This window comes from Ctenopharyngodon idella, chromosome 10, assembly GCF_019924925.1.
Source record: "Ctenopharyngodon idella isolate HZGC_01 chromosome 10, HZGC01, whole genome shotgun sequence".
Taxonomy (NCBI): domain Eukaryota; kingdom Metazoa; phylum Chordata; class Actinopteri; order Cypriniformes; family Xenocyprididae; genus Ctenopharyngodon; species Ctenopharyngodon idella.
Genome location: NC_067229.1, coordinates 31,801,605 through 31,823,308, shown reverse-complemented (window position 1 = coordinate 31,823,308; position 21,704 = coordinate 31,801,605). Strand labels below are relative to the sequence as shown.

At 37.0% G+C, this 21,704-nt stretch overlaps 2 protein-coding genes across 5 annotated transcripts in view; one reads left to right on the top strand and one right to left on the bottom strand.

Moving 5' to 3' along the window:
* The first annotated feature begins 2,505 nt into the window (after positions 1-2,505).
* Positions 2,506-18,959, top strand: adra1ab (adrenoceptor alpha 1Ab). The gene is made up of 3 exons (XM_051908408.1): positions 2,506-2,603; positions 8,368-9,448; positions 12,547-18,959. Exons 2-3 carry the CDS (start codon positions 8,503-8,505, stop codon positions 12,948-12,950), a joined length of 1,350 nt encoding a protein of 449 aa, XP_051764368.1. The 5' UTR covers positions 2,506-2,603; positions 8,368-8,502; the 3' UTR covers positions 12,951-18,959.
* The window catches only part of dpysl2b (dihydropyrimidinase like 2b), a 36,169-nt gene continuing 28,945 nt past the window's right edge, over positions 14,481-21,704 (bottom strand). For all 4 annotated transcript variants that reach the window (XM_051908397.1, XM_051908398.1, XM_051908400.1 and 1 more), the window contains 2 exons: positions 19,864-20,029; positions 14,481-19,577 (listed from right to left, as the gene is read on the bottom strand). In XM_051908397.1, the coding sequence (XP_051764357.1) occupies positions 19,486-19,577; positions 19,864-20,029 (258 nt within the window). In that variant the 3' untranslated portion in view covers positions 14,481-19,485. The remainder of the gene's footprint in view (positions 19,578-19,863; positions 20,030-21,704) is intronic.

Genomic DNA, 21,704 nt, shown 5'->3' with positions numbered 1-21,704 from the left:
CCGATACCGGACAAATGAACTGAGGAAACTCAGAGCTTAAATACATGGGGAGAGTATAGATAGATAAAACGGAACAGGTGTGTAGAACTAATTAACAACCAAGGAAACTAACTAGAGAAAACAGGCAGGCAACACAGGCAAAAGAGAACCCAGTGAAAACAAAACCAAAACACACTACATGTGACACAAGAGACTTTGAGCTGGACAAACCAGCGGAGACACAAGAGACTTTGAGCTGGACAGAACCAGCGGAGACACAGGAGACTTTGAGCTGGGTGGAACCAGTGTAAACACAGGAGATTTGAAGCTGGATGGAACCAGCGAGGACAGGAGATTCAGGGTAAACATCCTCTTCCAAATCATCATACAGAGGTCAGCTTCAGCTCACCCTCAGTGGTGGGAGTGTGGGCGGGGTCTTCCTCTTTTCCCTTAAACTCCTCTAGTAATCCCACGGTGGCATATGATGTTGCTCACACACCTGGTCAGACATTTTGTGAAGCTCTGGCTCCGGGGCGATGGCTTACAGTCCTTAACTCTGGCTCTTTTTTATCACGGCAGGCACTGGCTCTGGCTTTCCATCTGCGATGGGCTCTGGCATCATATCCGTGCAGCAGGGTGATGACTGGCTGGGCTCTAACACAACCACGTTAAATTATGAAGATACTTAACAAATGAACTTTTTTCGGTATGCGGGTGCTAGTAAGAAAGACTGGAAAAAGTATTAAAAATCAATCAGAAATTGCTTGTGACATATTTAATTATTTAGCTATTTTCCCCATATATTATTATTTTCATTTTATATTCATAAACTTTTGGCTGTGAGTGTTTTGGATTGATACAAATTCATATTTTATGATATTACAGTGAAAATAAAAACTGACATGCAGGTTTTTTTGTTTATTCTAATATTCTGTAATGGATCCGTTGGATTGGATTTGTTTTCTGCAGGCCAAGACAACCTTCAAGTGCTAAACCTAATTCATCTGATCTGTTGTTTGTTAGCTTCCTTCTTTCCTCCATATTCTTTATGGTTTGTGCAACTGCTGACGTTGGCTGACATCCAGAGTTACCCTACAACAGAACAATAAAGGACCCTTAACATTCGCAGCACGTCTTGAGACTGCAGCTTTGAGGCAAGTGCTTCAGTAGCTTAAAATGACAACATGGGAGGAGGTGGATGCCAAGATATTTAAAGTCAATGCAAGCAATCAGTCATGCTTGCATTAAACTTCTGCATAAAGTTCTGTTTTTGATGCACAAGAAGGGGGGATATGAAGAACATGAGAAAGAATACAAACAATAGATGGACTGTGTTCATGCTATTGATCAAAATCTCATGGACATAATAAGAGTTGCTCTATGATGGACATGGTGCATGTAGCCAATAAATAAATAAAATAAATAATAAAAAAACTCATTCTTCTGAGAAAGAAGGTGCATATGCTCTTCATTTCTTTGTTTTTGGAGAGAAGTATTAAATTAAACTTATGTCATTATTTACTCTCTCTCCCATGTCATTCTAAAACATGATGTGTCTTTTGTGTAGATGTTTTGAAGAATGTTCATGCTGCTCTTTTCCAATAATGAAAGTGGATGTGGACCAGTACCTGTCAAACTCCAGTAGAGCACCATAACTAAATATATAACTAAAGAAAGTCGTACAGGTTTAGAGCAACAGGAAGGTAAGTAAATGATGACACAATTTTAATCTATTTTATGTTCTTATGCAATGAAAATGGGGGCATATATACTTTGAAGAGTTGAAGATTTTTTTTTTTTTTTTTCTGGTCATGGATTATTGTGGAACAAAATTATGAAACAAACCATGATGATGGATCTTCGAGAGAAAGCAATGGACAGAAATACAGAGTGACATTCACAGTCACATGCCATTTCATAAAGCCGCACATAAATCATGCTTTTATTTATTTTTTTATTTTTATTTTTGTTATTATTATTTATTTATTTATTTATTTATTTTTTGCTGAGACATTCACTTTTTTATACCAAAGCTGACCTTCTAGGACCTCAATGATCAATGCTGATGAATTACACCTTTCTCCACCGACCGAAACTGTGCTCAGGAAGTTTCATATCAAACCAACAAGAGTGCCAAAAAAAAAAGTACTCAAGTTTTAGTCTTAAGTTTAAGGTTTTTTGTTTGTTTGTTTGTTTTTTAATGTCGTTTTCTGAATTACAGTATAATTTCATGGCACTTTATAAATGATGTTTACACCATTTTAAGTTTTTAGAATCATCAGATTGAAATTTGTGTGGATTGTATTGATGTTTTATATTTAAAAAAAAAAATGATACAAAGAGTACCCTGAGAGTAGGCTACCTGTCGCGTGTAAACCTGCTTACATTAGATTTAAACTATAATTTTAAAAGATTCCTCCTTTTTATAATCTATAAGTGAATAAGAGCGAGAGAGAGAGAGAGAGAGAGAGAGAGAGAGGGAGGGTGGTGGTGAGGGATGTTTACACAAACACTTTTGCATCCCATCGGATTCCTCATCAGATTCGTGTTATTGGTTTTCTCTAAGGTCACGAGCTAGTGGAAATAAAGCTCATTCTCTTTTACAGATGTTGCTCTGAATGACGGTAAGTGTGTAATTTATTTTAAAAGAATATGCTATTTGGTCGGAATGATGAAAAACGTCAGCAATTTAAAGAAAAATGTTTAATTGACTGATTTGCGAACGCAGCATGCGATTATTACAGGCGCGATTATTATTATGAAATCATAAGAATGTGTTTGTCTTACCTGAAGAGACGCATTTTAATATATTTCAAGTTATTTTGAATTTGTAGGAGTGTGAAAATTTGTCAAATTTTCGAGACAGTTAGGAGAAGGTTTAAGTCAAACGTCCAATTACACAAACGCTTCTTTCCTCTTGCAGTGCTTTTGTATACGTTGAATGTTTCAAACGTCTCGTTCAAACTGTTTTAACTCATTTAATCCCCAGATTTAATCCCACGTATTTCACTCCTTATAGTCGAAGGAAAGGTTTATTCTTGGTCATAATTGAAAGAGGGGAAACTCAGGGTGAGTCAATAAAGAAAGTTTCATAATTAATATTTATTTTTACTGTGATTTGTTTAATGATTTTTTTTATAACGTGTGTCAATCCATTATTCAAAATGGGGCTCACAAATGAGCAATTTAATTTAACCCAGTTCACAGACAAAGCTTAAGCCTATAGTCCCAGACAAAAATGCATGTTTGAGCTGTCAACTGAAAGCAACTTGCACTGACATATCTTAAAATATGTCAGTGGCATTGTTTTGTATCAAGATGCACACCAGTAATGTTTTTTAGGCACATTTATAAAAGCTACATAAATGTCCTAATTGAACTAAGGTCTAATCCTGGCTTAATCTAAGCCCTGTCTGTGAAATCAGGCCTAAATGTATCAAATATGGTAGTTGTGTGTGTATACAGTTTTATGAAAAGTTTGGGCACACCTTATAATTATCATAATTTCAATTTATAATCTGCTGGGCTTTCGAAGCAGCAGCTTCATTTGGATATAATTTATACCTTATGGAAACAGTAACATTCAGTTCTGAAATAATTATTGAATCAACAGAAACAACGCAATGTGAATCATAACAAAAACAGACTGGTGCAAAAACTTGGGCACCCCAATGGAATAACCACATCAATATTTTGCAAAGCCTCCTTTGAAATAACAGCCTGTAGACGCTTCATATAGCCACCTCTAAGTCCCTGAATTCTGGCTGGAGAAATTTTAGACCATTCTTCCTTGCAAAAAGCCTCCAGTTCAGTCAGGTTTGATGGCTGCCGAGTGTGGACAGCCCGCTTCAAATCATTCCATAGATTTTCGATGATGATCAAGTCTGGGGACTGGGATGGCCATTCTAGAACATTGCATCTGTGTCTGTGTATGAATTCCTTGGTAGATTTGGAACAATGTTTTGGATCACTGTCCTGCTGAAACAACTAACCCTGGGGTACTAACTTCAGCCTCTTTACTGATTCTTGAACATTGTTCTTAATCTGCTGAAATCATTGTGACCCTCAACTTTGACACGGTTTGCAGTACCTGTGCTTGCCACACAGCCCTATAGCATGATGGACCTTCCACCAAATTTTACAGTAGGGAGCAGGTTTTGCTTCTGGAACGCTGTTCTTTTTCTGCCATGCAAAGTGCTTCTGGTTGTGACCAGATAACTCTATCTTAGTTTAATCTGTCCACAGCACATTATTCCAAAATAATTCTGGCTTGTCCAGATGAGCCTTTGCATACCTCAAATGACAGAAAAGACTTTTTCCGCATCACCCTTCCATTGAGCTGTTCCTTGTGCAAAGTACACTGGACTGTGCAACAATGTACAATTACAAGTTACCAGCAGCAAGATATCCTCGGACCTCTTTGGAGGTGGTCCATGGTTTGCCTGTGATCATTTTAACCATTCTTCGCCTTTGCCTTTCAGATTTTTTTGCTCAGCCTACCACATCTTTTCTTCACAAGGACTATTCTGTGGCCTTCCACTTTTTAACTATATTTCTGACTGTGGAGACAGAGACCTTTTAAACTTTTGTGATAATTTTTTGTATCCTTCACCTAATTAATACTGACAAATTATACTAGTTTTTAGGTCATTAGGGAGTTCTTTTTAGGTTCCTATATTGCTTTCCAGTAGAGAATCAAGGAAAAGCACAACTATCAATTAGCTACCTTACATATCTTTTTTCATGATTGGTTGCACCTGTGTTTGCAGTGTAAGGTTCATTTAGCCAATCAAATAAATTTTGTGCTGCAATCAATCAGCATTAAGTAACTACAGGTATTCAAATCCGTGCAATTTAAAAGTGCCCAAACTTTTGCACATTCAATTTTATTTCATACAACTAAATACTGCTACACTAAAAATGTTTGTCTGAAAAACATCACACTAGAAGGTCCAGCTCTAGAAACTGAATGGCATATCACTATGATCTTGCCATGTAAAGACAGACAAAATTAATATGCAGCCACAGAGGTGCCCAAACTTTTGCATAAAACTGAAATAGCGTGTTTTGTGGAGCTTTATCATAGACATCATCTTTCAGAGGTGCCATCTGGAATTAATCAGCTCTGGTCATGTGACTTTACAGAAGCCATGTAAAAATATTGTCAGTCTGAACTATGTCACTGTATTTTTGCTGTAGCTGTTGTGTAACAACTGAAAGAAAAAAAAGAAAAAGAAAAAAAAAAACTGACATAAGACATGAGTCAACTACAAAAACAACTTACTTTTTATATTTATGTAAAGTTTATTTTTGGTCATAATTGAAAGAGGGGAAACTCAGGGTGAGTCAATAAAGAAAGTTTCATAATTAATATTTCTTTTTACTGTGATTTGTTTAATGATTTTTATAATGTACGTCATTACATTTTTCAAAAAGGGCTCACAAATGATCAATGAGCAATTTAACCTTTTTTTTTTTTTTTTTTTTTTAAATATTAGACCCCAGTTTCAAAGACAAAGCTTAAGCCTAAATGCATGAAATGCATGTTTGAGCTGTTTTAACTGAAAGCAACTTGCACTGATATATCTTAAAATATGTCACTGCAATTGTTTTGCCTCAAGATGCACATCAGTAATGTTTTTATAAAAAGCTACATAAATGTCCTAATTTAACTACGTAAGGTCTAATCCTTGCTTAATCTTAGCCCTGTCTGTGAAATCAGGCCTAAATGTTTTAAATATGGTAGTTGTGTGTGTGTGTATACAGTTTTATGTAAAAGTTTGGGCACACCTTATAATTACCATAATTTCTATTTACAATCTGCTGGGCTTTCGAAGCCATATAACTATAATCTTTCCATGTCAAGACAGAAAAAATTATTATGCAGCCACAGAGGTGCCCAAACTTTTGCATAAAACTGAAATAGCGTGTTTTGTGGAGCTTTATCACAGACATCATCTTTCAGAGGTGCCATCTGGAATTAATCAGCTCTGGTCATGTGACTTTACAGCAGCCATGTAAAAATATGGTCAGACTCAACTATGTCATAAGACATAGGTCAACTACAACAACAACTTACCTTTTACATTTATGATGTAATTTTCACATGTCGGTTATTTCATTTTTTAAATCCTGTTAATACTTTCCCCTTAACCCTTTGACGTTCAGCGCCTCACGTGATCAACTGCCAAATTCAAATTCCAAAATCAAAAAAACAAATTCTTTGGCTGGCGCTAAACCAGAGACGGACGCGCGCAGTGCTTTCATATATCACATATATGCAGTGTTTTCAACCAAATAATGTTTATTTTAGGTTTCAGACATTTGAATACACATGAGTACTAACAAAACAATATATTTAGAGTTTGTATAATACACAATGTCTATAGAAGCGAAAATAACAACCCTTCCCATTATAATTAGACGACACGTTTTATTCATATGAGATACACATTGTGAAAGTAAGTTTAAAGTTTACTCTATTCTTCCCCAGTTCACCGACTCACTTACTTTCATATATTTCGGGAGAAGTGGATGAATTCACATGTTGTAAATCCAACAGATCCGATTATCTGTGCGGCGCAAACTAACATGGCGGCCCCCATCGCGCATATGGCTCAATTAACGCGATCGTTAGTGGTGTGTTATGTGACAAGCAATGACGCGTCACCATGGAAACAACAAAGTGATACGTTCTAAATAACGGTCGCCTTAAAAAAAGTCACGCTGGGGGGTCAGCCAGAATATTTTAAACTTACGTGCGAAAGAGTTAAAATCATAGTACCGCGTGTGTAGTTATGTGACTCTGTCCCGTCCAGTCAGCGCCATGGAAGCAACACAGAGTTCATTAATCATAATCGAGGTAAAATGTTCAATTAATCGAGATTTTGATTTTGATTTGACAACTTACCCCCTTAAATGTCTATGATGAACAAAAATACAAGAAGCCTTTTGGTCAAGTTACATAATTTGTCAAACATTACACTATATAATAATATTATAAAATCATTATCCATAAGATCCCCCATCATTTTGGCCCATAGACAGTGGCTCACCAGATGGATGAAATACAGACTCAGCACACATCTAATTAAAACAAAACAGATTTACCTTGGGTCTTTTGTTTTATCATACATTTATAGTTTTAATGTATTTATCTAGGTTTTGTTTATATACACAAGGCATATTTATTTTTAACATGTTATGGGTTGTTGAAATACTGCTCTTGCCAAGACATTGTGGATGTCAGTATTGCTTTCTGGCTTGTCTATAAATCTATCTATAAATTTCCCCAAGCTTTACTTAATCAACTTGAAAGCTTTTTTTCTATATGATTTTTGGTGACACACCTTGCATTGCATTTCTCACGGTTTTTTTTGAATAGGAAAAGAATCACTGCAGCATGAAATGCTTTTAAGACTTCCTAGTTCTGCTTCAGTGAAAGATATACAGTATCTCACAGAAGTGAGTACACCCCTCACATTTTTGTAAATATTTTATTATATCTTTTCATGTGACAACACTGAAGAAATGACACTTTGCTATAATGTAAAGTAGTGAGCTGCCTACATGCACAAGAGGCAACTGTATACACTTGTACGCGCATGCCCAGTGTGCATGAACGGCCGTGTCATGCGTTTTCGGCCGTGTAGTGTAGACGGAGATCGTTTCTGAACTGCTGTGGAAACACCAGTGTAGACGAGGATCGTTTTCATTTTAAAAACACAGTTTTTAAAACAAAAACGCACTAGTGTAAACGAGGCCTGAATCATTTAAACCAATTGGTGAATCAGTCTGAATAGAACACAAAGTTATTGGTTTCAATCTTGGACTGAATCATTCAAGTGAATAATTTTGAATGAACCACATCTAAAGCTGCATCCAAAATTGCATAGCTACTGTCTTTGAGAATTTACTTTGCCACCCCTTTATTCTTCAGGTTATTCTGCGTGACTCAAGCCAAGAACTGTTTCTGTTTTATTTGTACTTTTGGAAAGCAATGCTAAAATGCTAATTCACAACAAGGTTAATAAATCCTTAATTACTTCAATTACTTATTGACTTGTTTATATGTTACATTATATGTACATATCCCTGTTGTAGCATGTAAGCACTGGATACATTTCTTGGTTAGGGTTGGTGCAAAAACAAAATTCTGTCAGAAACAAATGCTTATAATCTGTGTTTTCATTCAAACTGAATGCAACAGGTTTGCGTAAAAAATGATGGAGATAAAAAATGGTGGAGATTAAAATGTTAAAAAAAAAAACTGGAGATAAAAAATATTGTTGGTTTAACATGTCATAAGTCAGATTGCTTGCTGGGGCTTGGTGCAAAAACAAAATCCTGTCAGAAACACTGCTTATAATATGTTTTTTTCTTTTTAAGGTTGGAAGATCATAAAAACTATGATGGCTAATGGCTGATATCAAAAGACATACCTGAGAAAATTAAATATCACTCAAATGTCCTCAAGTGTGACTGCTATGGCTACTGAAGCATATTGGTGTTGAAACTACAAACATGTTAAAAGTCATGGATGGTTATCATCTGCACAACATGACCAACATGTATGCAGAAGATAACATAAATTCAACCATTTTTCCTGAGAACTCTACCAGCTGCACCGTGACACCTGCGTTTGACATAGATGTGACTAAGACACTGGCTTTGGGCCTGGTGCTGATGCTCTTCCTAATATTCGGTGTGATGGGTAACATCCTGGTCATCCTCTCCGTGGCCTGCCATCACAACTTTCATTCCGTGACGCATTATTTTATCGCCAATCTGGCTGTTGCAGACCTGCTTCTGAGCTCTGTGGTGGTCCCGTTGTCCGCTGCATCAGAAGCCTTGGGCTGCTGGGTATTCGGTCGTCATTTATGTAATGCCTGGACTGCGCTTGACGTGCTGTGCTGCACGGCATCCATCCTCAGCCTCTGCGTGATCTCTGTGGATCGCTGGATCGCCGTCAGTTACCCGCTGCAGTACCCTTCCTTAGCTACAAGCCGAAGGGCAGTGGCGGCAGTGGTGGCTCTCTGGGCCCTTTCAGGTGCCATCTCAGTAGGCCCACTGTTAGGATGGAGGGATCCAATGCCGGAGGATGAGTCCGTGTGCAGAGTTAATGAAGAGCCGGGGTACACCATCTTCTCCGCCGCATGCTCTTTCTACGTGCCGTTGGCGGTGATTTTGGCAATGTACTTTAGCGTGTACATAGTGGCCCGGCAGAAGACTTGTTCCATGAGTCAGAGCAGGCAGAAGAATGAGTTAACTGAGAACGGAGTGACACTGCGGATTCACTGTCATAACGCCCAGAATGCTGCCGGGAAGGAGAATGCCACCCGCTTGAAGCACTCGCCCTTCGCCTTCATTATTAAGTTCTTCCAGGAGAAGAAGGCGGCTAAGACTCTGGGTATTGTGGTGGGCTGTTTCGTGCTCTGCTGGCTGCCTTTTTTCATAGTGTTGCCCATGAGTGAGTACTTGACATAATATATACATATAATTTAAATTAAAGTGCCCCAATTATGCAGTTTTAAAGGTTCCTAATTTAGTTTTGGAGGCTTCCTACAGCAGGTTGCATCCAAGGTCAAAAAACACTTTAATTTTCTCATAATATACATTGTAGCATCACCTCTTTTCTCAGTGTCTGAAACGGTTTGATAAAGGATTTGGTCTCTCTAAACCCCTCCATTCTGAGAGCCTACTTTCCTCTGATTGGTTAGATGGCTGAAGGTTAGAAGGTTAGATGGTCTACCGCTTACAGCATGCATCAGAAACAAAACATCCATTACCGTATCTGAATTTCAGCTCCAGAGCTTCCTCAACACTTGATGCACAGTGATACAAACAATGATGGTGTCAAAGTGGATTTGCTTTCACAGTGCAGAAAACAGCGTCTTTGCGAACATGCCAACAACATGAACCAAACTCTTCCAAGCCTCAGCTACAACAGTGCTGATACTTAGCTACAACACTTTGATCTTTAAAACTTACACATTACATGAAAGGTAATATCCGAAAAAGCATAATAGGGGCACTTTAAGGTAAAAGGTTATTTTGTTTTGTCTTTGCATTTTGGTCACACCACACAATTTTGATTTGGTTGGACAATTTTTTTTCTTCAAATATTAATGTTTTGTTGAAATAATTTGTTTTACTTCGAAATAATGATAAAAGATAATGCCAAACTACTTTAATTCAAACGGGCACATGTTAAATATGTGAAAGTACGAATGAGATTTGAGAGCTACTGCAGAGATGACATTATCATAAATATACACAGCCAAAAATTAGATTTGAATAACTTAAATCTTGGTCTGTTCTTGGTCTTAAATCTTGGTCGTGTTGTAGGGCTTCAGCAGAAATGTAGTGCATAAGTTTCATTTTTAGTGCTCAGCTGCTTCATCCTCATTCAAGGGTTGGGTCCCCCAACAAAGAAAATTCTGTCATTAATTACTCACCCTCATGTCGTTCCAAACCCCTAAGACTTTCGTTCATCTTCGGAACACAAATGAAGGTCTTTTTGATGAAATCTAACAGCTTACTGTTCCTCCATAGACAGCTATGCGACTACCACTTCGATGCTTCAAAAAGTTCATAAAGATATTGGAAACTAATCCATATGAATTGAACGGTGTAGTCCAAATTTTCTCAAGAGACTCGATCGCTTAATTTGATGAACACATTGAATTTAGGCTTTTATTCACATATAAATATTGATCAGCGAACATAAACAGAAGCTCAACCAAACCTGCTTGATGTGCGAGAACAAACCTCTTGCGGAAGCTCAAACATGCTGCAAAACACATGAGAATGAATCTCATTGGTTATCGCACATCATGCGAACATGCTTGAGCTTCCATTGGTTTACCACAACTGATGTGTGAGTTAATGAATGTTTATATTTGAATAAAAGCTTAAATTCAGTCTGTTCATCATATAAAGTGGGAGTTTCAGAGAGTCAAATTTTCAGTTGTGTGGCTGTAAAACAGAGGGACAGAAAGCTCTCAGATTTCATCAAAAAGATAATTTGTTTTCCCAAGAAAAAGGGTTAGTTCACCCAAAAATGAAATTTATGTCATTATTTCCTCACCTTCATGTTGTTCCAAACCCGTAATACCTTCGTTCATCTTTGGAATACAAATGAAGATATTTTTGATGAAATCAGAGAGGTTTTTTATCTCCCATAGAAAGCAACGAAATTACCACATTCAAGGTCCAGAGATGTAGTAGACATTCAACAATTTTTCCTCTCCCCTGTCAGTCTCCTACGCAGTTGACGCAGTGAACACAGTGCAGAGCTTCCGTGTTCTACGTCAGAACGCAGACTCATTATTGGCCGACTCCTGCGTCAGCATCACACATGCGTCATGGTGCTCAAATGAACAGCGTCGGCCAATACTGATACGGCGTTTGGACATAAACAGGGAAGCTCTGCACTGAGTTCACTGCATCAACTGCGTAAGAGACTGACAGGGAATTATTTTTGTTTTGTTTTTGCACACAAAAAGTGTTCTCGTCACTTCATAACATTAAGGTTGAACCACTGTAGTCACACTGACTATTTTAACAATGTCTTTACTACTTCTCTGGACCTTGAATGTGGTAATTTTGCTGCTTTCTATGGGAGATAAAAAACCTCTCAGATTTCATCAAAAATATCTTAATTTATGTTCTGAAGATGAACGAAGGTCTTGCGGGTGTGGAACGACATGAGGGTGAGTAATTAATGACAGAAATTTCTTTTTTGGGTGAACTAACCCTTTAATTTTCATTACTCGGAAAAGAACATTTTCAAAGTACGAATTTGTAACAACATAAGGGTGAGTCAATGATGACAGAACTTTTGGGTGAACCTTTAACTTGCAGTAACTCAGAGAACATACATACAGTATGTGCAAAGTAATGCTCTGAATATTTAGTTATTTTCAATGAGGCACATGTAAAAGCATATTTGGTAGACACACTGTTTTCAAGCTAAACATTTTAGATGTTGTGCTCTAATTTATATTTCGTTATTCTCACCCATGTTTCTAAACAACCCAATGTCCTCCCACACTACTACATAATTCTTGCTGGTCCCTTTGAGATTGCATTTAAATGAGCTTGTTTACAACGAAAGAATGAATTATGAAAGAAAGAGAAAGTGTTGCAGTTTGTTTCAACTCTGCTAGTCATAGAATACACTTAGAATAGAGGCTTTTATATGCTAAACAGCAGCCCTAGTTCAGAAAACAAAACCTTTTGTATGGATTCCACATGTAGGCGAATCTGTATAATTTGTACTTTCATTGAATGTTTTATGGAAATACAGCTTTTTTAATCTGCCTTTCTGCTTAGTAATTGGACAGCTAAGATGCTATTGAGTGTCTGTAAGTCAGTTTTTTGTGCGTCTGGTTCAAAGCTTTGAGAATACTAGAAAGAAATGTGCACATCAAAGTAAAGCCTTTGAAAATATGAAACATCAAAAACCATTTGACCTGCTTTCTTGGGGTGACCTTATAAATGAAGCTGGAGGTCTCTTACCACATGTAGTAATTTTGTCTTTTCTTTCTTTCCGTGTCCCCAAAGGATCTATTTTCCCATCTCACAGACCCCCGGACACTGTCTTCAAAATTACTTTCTGGCTGGGCTACTTCAACAGCTGCCTCAACCCCATCATCTACCCGTGCTTTAGCCAGGAGTACAAGAAGGCCTTCCAGAACGTTCTCCATGGCCGCTGCCTCAGCAGAACGCACAGGACTTGGAGCCCTCCGGCCTCTGGTCAAGACCCTATGACTCTGCATGGACCCAAATCTCCACAGGGTTTACCATCTGGATTTACAGACTCCTGTACGGATAGTAATGCATCGCCTACTGCTGTAATAGATGAGTGCTCATTTACTACACAGAGCAACAGTGCTCTGAATGCACCGCAAACATCTCTGAAAGTTCATGAAGTTTCCATAATCAAGATGGAAGGTGAGGCTGTATGAAATGTTTTTGAAAGACTAAAAGATTTCAAAGACAAACTTTTAAGGTATTTTACAAAGACATTTCTGTGGAATGGAGCAAGAAATCTGGATCTGGCTAGATTTCGTATACAGGAGCACCACCTTGTGGCTTGTTTATAATATGCAGCTGCACTTTTGTTAAGTGTAAAACTGAGGATTCATACATTTTTAGAGTGTAAAAATCCAGCTTGGTAATGCAATGACTGTTGACAAAGCTATTTGAAATAACTTTTTTTGTGTGTGTAATTTTTTTTTTCGAGGCCTTTTCAGGGTCTTCAAAAAAAGTGCTTTACAAATACAAATATATACATATACATATACAGTGGAGTGGAAAAAATGTGAAATGCTTGTATTTTGCATCGTTTTTATAATCTTAAATACACTGTAAAAAAGAATTGTTGGTTTAACTTAAAAAAAGTTACCTGGTTGCCTTAAAATTTTGAATACAACGAAGGCGATTGGTTTAATCAACAGAAACTCAAAATATGTTATCTGAACCACATTAATTATAAGTTGATTTGACAAAAGAAAATAATGTTGTGAAAACAAATCATGAAAATAATTTTTACAGTGTGGTGAAATCTAAAAATAGAAGTTCATAAAATCTTAAACATTTCTTCAATTTTTTGGTTAACACTTTACAATAAGGTTTCATTTAGTTAACTACATTAGTTAGCATGCCATGAACTAACGATAAACAATACTTACAGCATTTACTAATCTTAATCAATGTTAATTTCAGCATTGCTAACACATTATTAAAATCAAAAGTTGTATATGTTAACATTAATTAATGCACTCTCAACTAACATATACAAACAATTATTAATTGTATTTTATTAACTAACACCCAGTGTTGCCAATTTAGGGATTTTGTCACTAGATTTAGTGACTTCACCGCCCCTTTTGAGACTTTTTTCAAAAGTTTAGGGACAAATCTAGCAACTTCTTGGACAAACCTTATCTAGATTCTTATTTTGCCCACTGATCTCTATTCATATTTATATAGATCAAGGATTTTGCCGTTATGATGTCATCTAGTGACATTTAGCTACCAGTTTTAACTGCTTTCAAAGGTTAATAAATGCTGTGGAAATAATGCTCATAGTTAGTTCATGTTAACTAATGCATTAACTAATGTTAACAAACGAGACCTTATTGTAAATTGTTGCCAATTTTTGTTATAACTTTTCTGTTTAACATTTTTTTTTTTTTTTTTAAATCCAAAAATTTTATGGGGTTCGCAGCTTGTTTTTTTTTTTTTTTTTTTTTTTTTAATTGAGAACTTTTGGACAATGATGCCAAAACACTAGTAGTGTTTCTGTACTTTACAACAGTACTTGGATTCAAATATTATGTCTTTTGTCATAATGATGATAATAGACTATTAAAAGTCTCAGTATATGTTAGATTCATTTGTCTGCTCGACATTGCTTTTGATGGTTTCCTGATGCACATATACTTTATATTAAGTGCAAATTGCTGAAATTCAAGGACAGAGTAGAGAAAAGATTTCTTTTTTCCCTTTTATTCATTTTACGTTTTTGTAACATCACCATCCAAGGGATTTGACACTTTTCAGCGCAAGCAAACATCCTCAAACAGCACAGCCAACAGAATAAACACCAGCACACAACAGGTTCACTTCTGGACTGGGGTTGGTGGGGAAAAGAAAGTGCCGGGACTAGAAATCATTGGCAACCTCAGACAGAACCATCTTTCAGTTCCCATCTGCATTTTACATAGATTACATACCACGCATAGAAGAACATTCAAGCATACATAGCAAAGTGTGTGTGTGAGTGTGTGTTAGTGCCGACAGCTGCTCTGGGATCAGAGGAAATGCTTAAGGCATGTTTAATTTGAACTCTTGCATATGCTCATATGATGTCTCAAGGAAAACACATGGAAAACTCACATAGGACAATTCTGTTCTCAATTTATGCCATATTTCCACACCAACTTAAATGAAAAGAAACTAATTAGCTTAATATTTTGTCTTCAAAAAAAATAAAAAAATAAAAATCATTAAACTAATCATTAAGTTTAATTGAGAAGCAAAATTGTGGAAAACTACAAATTAAAAAAAGAAAAAATCTTAAATTGAGTTCTATCTCACTGGCAAACATACACAAAATTGTTCAACCAAAAAAAAAAAAAAAAACTGTCCATGAGGTATGGAAGAAATAAACATAATTCAATACTCCCATACTGATAAACGTGCCACCAAGAAAGGCAGGAAACAGATTATGGCAGCTTCTCTTTTGGAAAGGTGGGTACTGTACAGATATGGTTTGTGTTGCACTGTAATCACAACTTGGTTGAAATGATCCAGCCATTCGATGTTGTTTTAATAGCACCAGACCCAGAAGGGTTGCTAGGGGCATATGCTTCCGATGTGTAATGTGTTGCCATGACAAATAAAAGAGTCGTCATAGTAACAGTAGAAAGGCAATGAGGTCAGCAAGAAACGAACAAGAAACAGGAAGAGCGAAAACAATCACAACAGTCATGAGGTGATGACTAGAAGATATAGCTACTGTGTGGGGTCTACAGCGGCCCTTCTCACCGCCATCCCATCAGTCCTTCCGAACAGAATGAATCATTATAACCTTCGCGTCAACCTCCACTTGAGAGACGCATTCCTACAGCAAGCGCACAAAGACAGTCACGGTGCAACAACAACACGTAGGCCTACGTCTCTCGCTTTTTTCTCCCGCTGTAGTTTGGCTTGATGAACGTACGATTTATGTAACAAAACTAAAGAACATGATTAAAACGAGTCAAAAATAGACACATTTTAGTGAGGACAGGATAATGTCCTGATAACTTCTACTTGGAGAACTTGAACAAAACGTCATAACCTATTTTTGTCGCGCTTTCCAGTAAAAAGAAAAAACAAGAAAAATTTGCATGAGATGCAAAACTGCATAAGAAATGAAGCCTTGTATTTTGAATTAAATTTATTTTTCTTACGGCATTCATACAAGGAAGAAAAATAAATTTATACATCAAAATTATTATTATAATTTTTGGTCTATGGGATAACCTAAACTTTTTTTTTTTTTTTTTTTTTTGCAGTGTAAGTTTCCTATGGAGCCCCTAAGGGGGACATATTGGTGGAAAAATATGGAGGAAAAATTATATTTGAATTTGTGTTTTTCCTCCTGTTTCACATTATTAACATTAGTACACTTTTGCGAGTGAACGCAACGTTTCTCTGAGGAACACAAAGGTTTTGTGAGCAATACAAGGTTTCTCAGGGGAACGCAAAAGTTTTGCGAGAGAATGCAAAAGGATTGCAATGATTCTTCCTCTCCATACAATGTCCCTTTAGGGGCTCCGTATTTTCTTCACTTTGGAAGAAACAATTGTGTGTCTTTGAGTACACACTAAGCATACAACAACAAAGCAGCAGTGAATATGCAAGGTTAAACCTCGTCAGTGCTGGAATGAACTGGAGCTTGTGTGCGTTTGTGTGTGTGTTTCTCTGTGTTGAGTCACAGAGGAAAAGGCAAGCAATGGAGAATGATGATACAGGCCAAGATTTTGCTGATGTGCATGAGGGAAAAGAAAACATCTGGAGGACGGGTTTACTAAATGAAAAACAGACTATACAAGAAAAGTTCCGCCATCGCTAATCCATGTCGAGATTTAAGCAAGGCACATTAAAACCAGTTAAAGTCTTTTTATTACTACTTTTTACTTTATACTATGCCTCCTTCATCTGGGCTGAACATAAGGTTTAGCACCTTCCACAAAATGTGGATTATCATTAGTGTTAAAGAAGTCATAAAATTAAAATTACAGTTTTGTGGCGTTTAGTCGATGTCTTAGTTTTAAGGCTAATGTACTCATAAATGTTAACAGATAAACACATTTAAAATGTACAGTGTTTCTCTTCAGGAAAAATGAACCAGAAATAGGCTATTGATGACTCATCTTGTACTACACATTTTTGTCCAATCAGATGCACTCTAGAATGAGAATGTCCCTCCCACAATACCACAAGCAACCAACCAGCATTAGCAAATACCAGATCATAATTAATGGCTGTGACATACCCTAAAGCCATTTAAAATAAAAAGATGATATTTCCATGTGTTCAGCTAAACTTCCTGTTTCAATAGAAAATGTCAAACACAGGAAAAGAAAACATCAGCTAACCTAGCGCGCTAGCTGCCCAATGCATTGCCCTGTGTGCTTTTAGGGCATGTTTATCATGTTTTCAGACCAACTTGGGTGAGAAACAAACAGATTAACAGAAAATCTCTCATTCATTCTTTGATCATAAAAAATACAACAACAACACCAAAACATGGAGCTGCCATCAGCACAGCTGTTGAAAATCACCTTTAACTTACTATGTTTTATTTTTATGATATTATGACAGTACGTAGCATTTTAAAACTGCACTAAAATGGATGTCGACATTAAGAATGGCGCTGACAACTCATACTCAGAAAAGCCTTTCAAAAGCACTATGACGATTTAAGAGAAAGATCTGGCACCTTTGTATCGGTTAACCGGCTATTTTACATTTAACAGCCTTTCAGTTGTTTCAAACAATAAACATGAACAAGCTTGTAGCAGTACTCAATGTGATCAGTACATCTCCGGCACAGCTTGGAGTTAAAGGTACAAAAAAGGACACATAAGCGTAAGTTTGCTATATCACATTTGTTGACATAAAAAGTTGCGGCATAATCACTCGATACTGTAAAATCTCACGACTCACATGGTATATTTGTACTGCGCTGCAACCAAACCTACAGAAACATCTGTCTGGGTTTTTTTGGCCCTTAAGCCCAAAGTATACTTCAATTTTTTCACACACGCGTATGTAAATTTCATCGCGGAAATGTCATCAGCACAGTACAGAGCAGCCTGACTTTTGTAAACACGTGTACTCTGTACGATCAACATGGGTTTTGAAAAAAAAAAAAAATATATATATATATATTTTTTTTGCATTGATTAATTTGTCCACAAGTTGGTACTGGCCTTGGTCGTTGTTTCATAGTCGAAAAAGAAACGGAGGGAGTTAGTGCTTGTGTGAGGGGCAACTCTAGTTTAAACGAGTAAAAAAGAGATTTTTATAACAACTTTGATGAGAAATATCGCAGACACTGAACAAGGATGAAACATTCTAATGCGCATATGTCGAGCATCCATATTAGTCCAGTTTTCCCACGGAATTGGGCTACTTTAACACTGTTGCCGCGGATTGTTTTTCATGTCTGCGGGTTGAAGCGACCCCAAATAACGTTATATTTAGCCTCTGGAATGCGAATTTTATGAGGGGAACCCCACCAAAAAGAGGATTTTAGCGATTGGGAGGGTTATGTTGTGAAAACCTGGCATCCCTCTTTGAAAGGCTATTTGTTCAGCTGTACCGTATGCATACGCTAAGTGTTTGTGTCAAAACTGAAGTAGACTTTAGGCTTTAGTGCATTAGGAAACTGATACTAATTTCAAAGCGTCACATCCACGTTGTTCTTAAAAAGAGACATAACAGCAAAAAGACGATTCTTTGTTGCATTTCCTTTAGTTAACACCTGCTAAATTCTCAATAATCCCCACAGTAACAGCCCACTATTTCTTCACGGCCAAAAACAACCTTGACTCTCTCCTGTTCTTAACCAATAAGTATTAAAACAGCTTGTGTAAAAAAAGTTTTTTTGGAATGAGGACAAAACGAGGAACGTTTCCAGCTAGAATCACTTGTGGTCCTCTCTTATTTTCTCCAACATTGCTAAGTTGCTTGTTTTTACATGCCGTTTCTTCTTCAATAACATTAACATTGTTAATTAAATATCTCTGGTTGTGAAACACATGGTTTTTAATTAGCAACCACTGGAAAAGCTTTCTTTTATTGACTGGTACAGAAATCGCATTGAATGCTACGGAAAGGGCGCGGGCAGAATACGGTCAGGTGTTCATTTTGATGTAAACTGAGTAAAAAAAAAAAAAAAAAACTTAATAAAAAAATTCCTAAAAATATAGACATTCCTAATGTAATAGACTTAAAAGTCTTTATAGACTTTTAGCCACAAACAATGACACAAGAAACCCAGTACTCTAACCCTTGCCTTGTTAATAAGTAACAATGATAAACAGCTTCTCTAGTACACACACTTGATCCCTCTGATTTCAAAAAGCAAATAAAGTTAAATACAAAAATAATAACAGGACTCATGGTGGATAGAAAGTACAGTATAAAAATCATACAATCAGAAGTGCTCAAATGTGGATGTTACATTTTTCCTTCTCTCTTCACATGAGGCAAATACTTTTTTTCTCTAGATGTCTCCTTTAGGAAGTGGTGTAGGGTTGGGAAAAGAAAACAAGGGAAAAGGGTGAGAGCTTGGGGGTTGGGAGACTAGGGAATAAAGAATCAATAGGCCCTGTGGAGGGTTCGGTTCTCGATATGACACGGTGGTCTCGGCAAACACCTCCGTTTATAGACATCCCTCCCCCCAGCCCCCTATTCTCCTGTCGGCTGAAAGACAGGGGTCTAGCCCAGGCTGGTGATGTTGGCCCTGCCACCAGGGGGCGCAACGATACGCTGGGTGTTGCGGCGGGGGACATTGTCGTCAACCTGAGCACCTGAAACAGATAAATCAAGGGGAAATCACCTTATGATGCATATATTCAAACATGATACTGTTCCTGTGAAAAAGTGGTTCATAATAGATTTATGTAAATTATATAAAACAACAGGTATCTCACTTATATTAAAATTCTGGCTGGTACAGATAAGATTTTATAAAATAAAATAAAATAAAATAAAATATCAAATAAAATAAAATATCAAATAAAAAATAAAATAAAATATATACTGATATATTATGCATCTCAATTGATTTCTAATTTATATACTTGCGATGCTCACCAGAGAGACTGAAGCCAGACTGGTGCAGGTTGCGGACCGGTTGAGCGGGCTGCTTGGCAGGAGAGGTCTTGGCAGAGGAAGCAGGGGTCACAGCTTTGGGTGTCACTGAGACTTCACAGACCGGCCCGTCGTAGAGACCCCGTGGGACGCCCCTCAGTTCAGCAAGCTAAAAAACAATAGTGCATGATAATATTAGTAAAACTCAGATAGCCTAAAACATTTAGAAAACAACAAACAGTTAAAACATTATTGCAGAAAAACCTTTCATAAGCATTAAGTGGCATTTATATTAATAGGTCTGGAAATCTAATTTATGAATAAGTATTTACAGAATAAGCATATAATCTATAATCTATTCTATTTATTTATGGATATATATATATATATATATATATATACATACATACACACACACACACACACACACACACACACACTATATTGCTTGTTCTGTAAATGTACTTTTTCATAAATTAGATATAGCCATATATAAATTATAAATAAATAAATATTTATATTAACAGGCATGGAAATCTAATTTATGAATACACACACACACACACTACCAGTCACAATTTTGAAATAATTACGTTTTGAATGCTTTTGAAAGAAGTCTCTTATATGGTGACCAAGGCTGCATTTATTTGATTAAAAATACAGTGAATCATTAATATTGTGAAATATTATTTAAAATATAATTTAAAATGATTTAAAATCACTGTTTGCTGCTCAAGAAACATTTTTTTTTATTATTATCAATGTTGAAAACACCAATGTTGCCTTGGTGAGCATAAGAGACTTTCAAAAATATTTAAAAAATCTTAACTATTCCAAACTTTTGCCTAGTAGTGTACATTATATGTTTTAAGTCAGTATTCTATTAAACAAAAAATATATTATTATATAATATTTTTATAGTATAATATTCTAATTCAAAATTTTATTATAAAAAATGGATAATAATAATAATAATAGTAATATAAATAATAAAAAAAAAATATTAATATGGTCACTGATAGATTGTGTATCTATAAATTTCAGATTAGAAAATGTCTTAGTTACGTATGTAACCCTCATTCCCTGAAGGAGGGAACGGAGATGTACGTCAGTAGTGACCGACGAATTGGGATATCACTAGAGAGCCCTATCAGCTTCGAGTAAACTACAACAAGCCAATGGAATTGGCATGCGATATTTGCATAATGCGCACCGCCCCCGCCAGGTGGTATAAATAGGGAAGCAGATGCAATCGCACTCTGTTTTTCGCTGAGGAGACAACCTAGGTCTGCGCTGCAGCGAGGGCAAGGAACTGTGGCAACGGGACGTACGTCTCCGTTCCCTCTTTCAGGGAATGAGGGTTACATACGTAACCGAGACGTTCCCTTTCAGTCGGTCACATTCAGCGTACGTCAGTAGTGACCGACGAATTGGGATCCCAAATAAAACGCCACAGTTACAGACCCCTTCCAGCGCCCAGCGCAAGCTCTAGCCACCTGGCGCACCAGGGGGCGGAGAAGGAGGCGAGCATACACTGAGAGAGTCTACTGCTGTTCTGCAAGACCCACTACAGTAAGACTTAGACAACACTGGGGAAGCGGGGACGCTGCGGAGCCCACAACCTACCCTGCAGGGGAGGAATTTACGTGGAGATACACATATGGACTGGCCGTGGGCAATACGCATATGGAGTCCCTGGGATGGCTCCAGCCTAGAGATAGGGGGAGACTCATCTGACAGGTGACAGCAGAGCTGGCTCTGCTAAGGGAAAGACATGGGCTCACCGTGGGGAGTTAACCGTGGACAATGGGTATGGGTACACATATGGGACCACTCACGTGGAG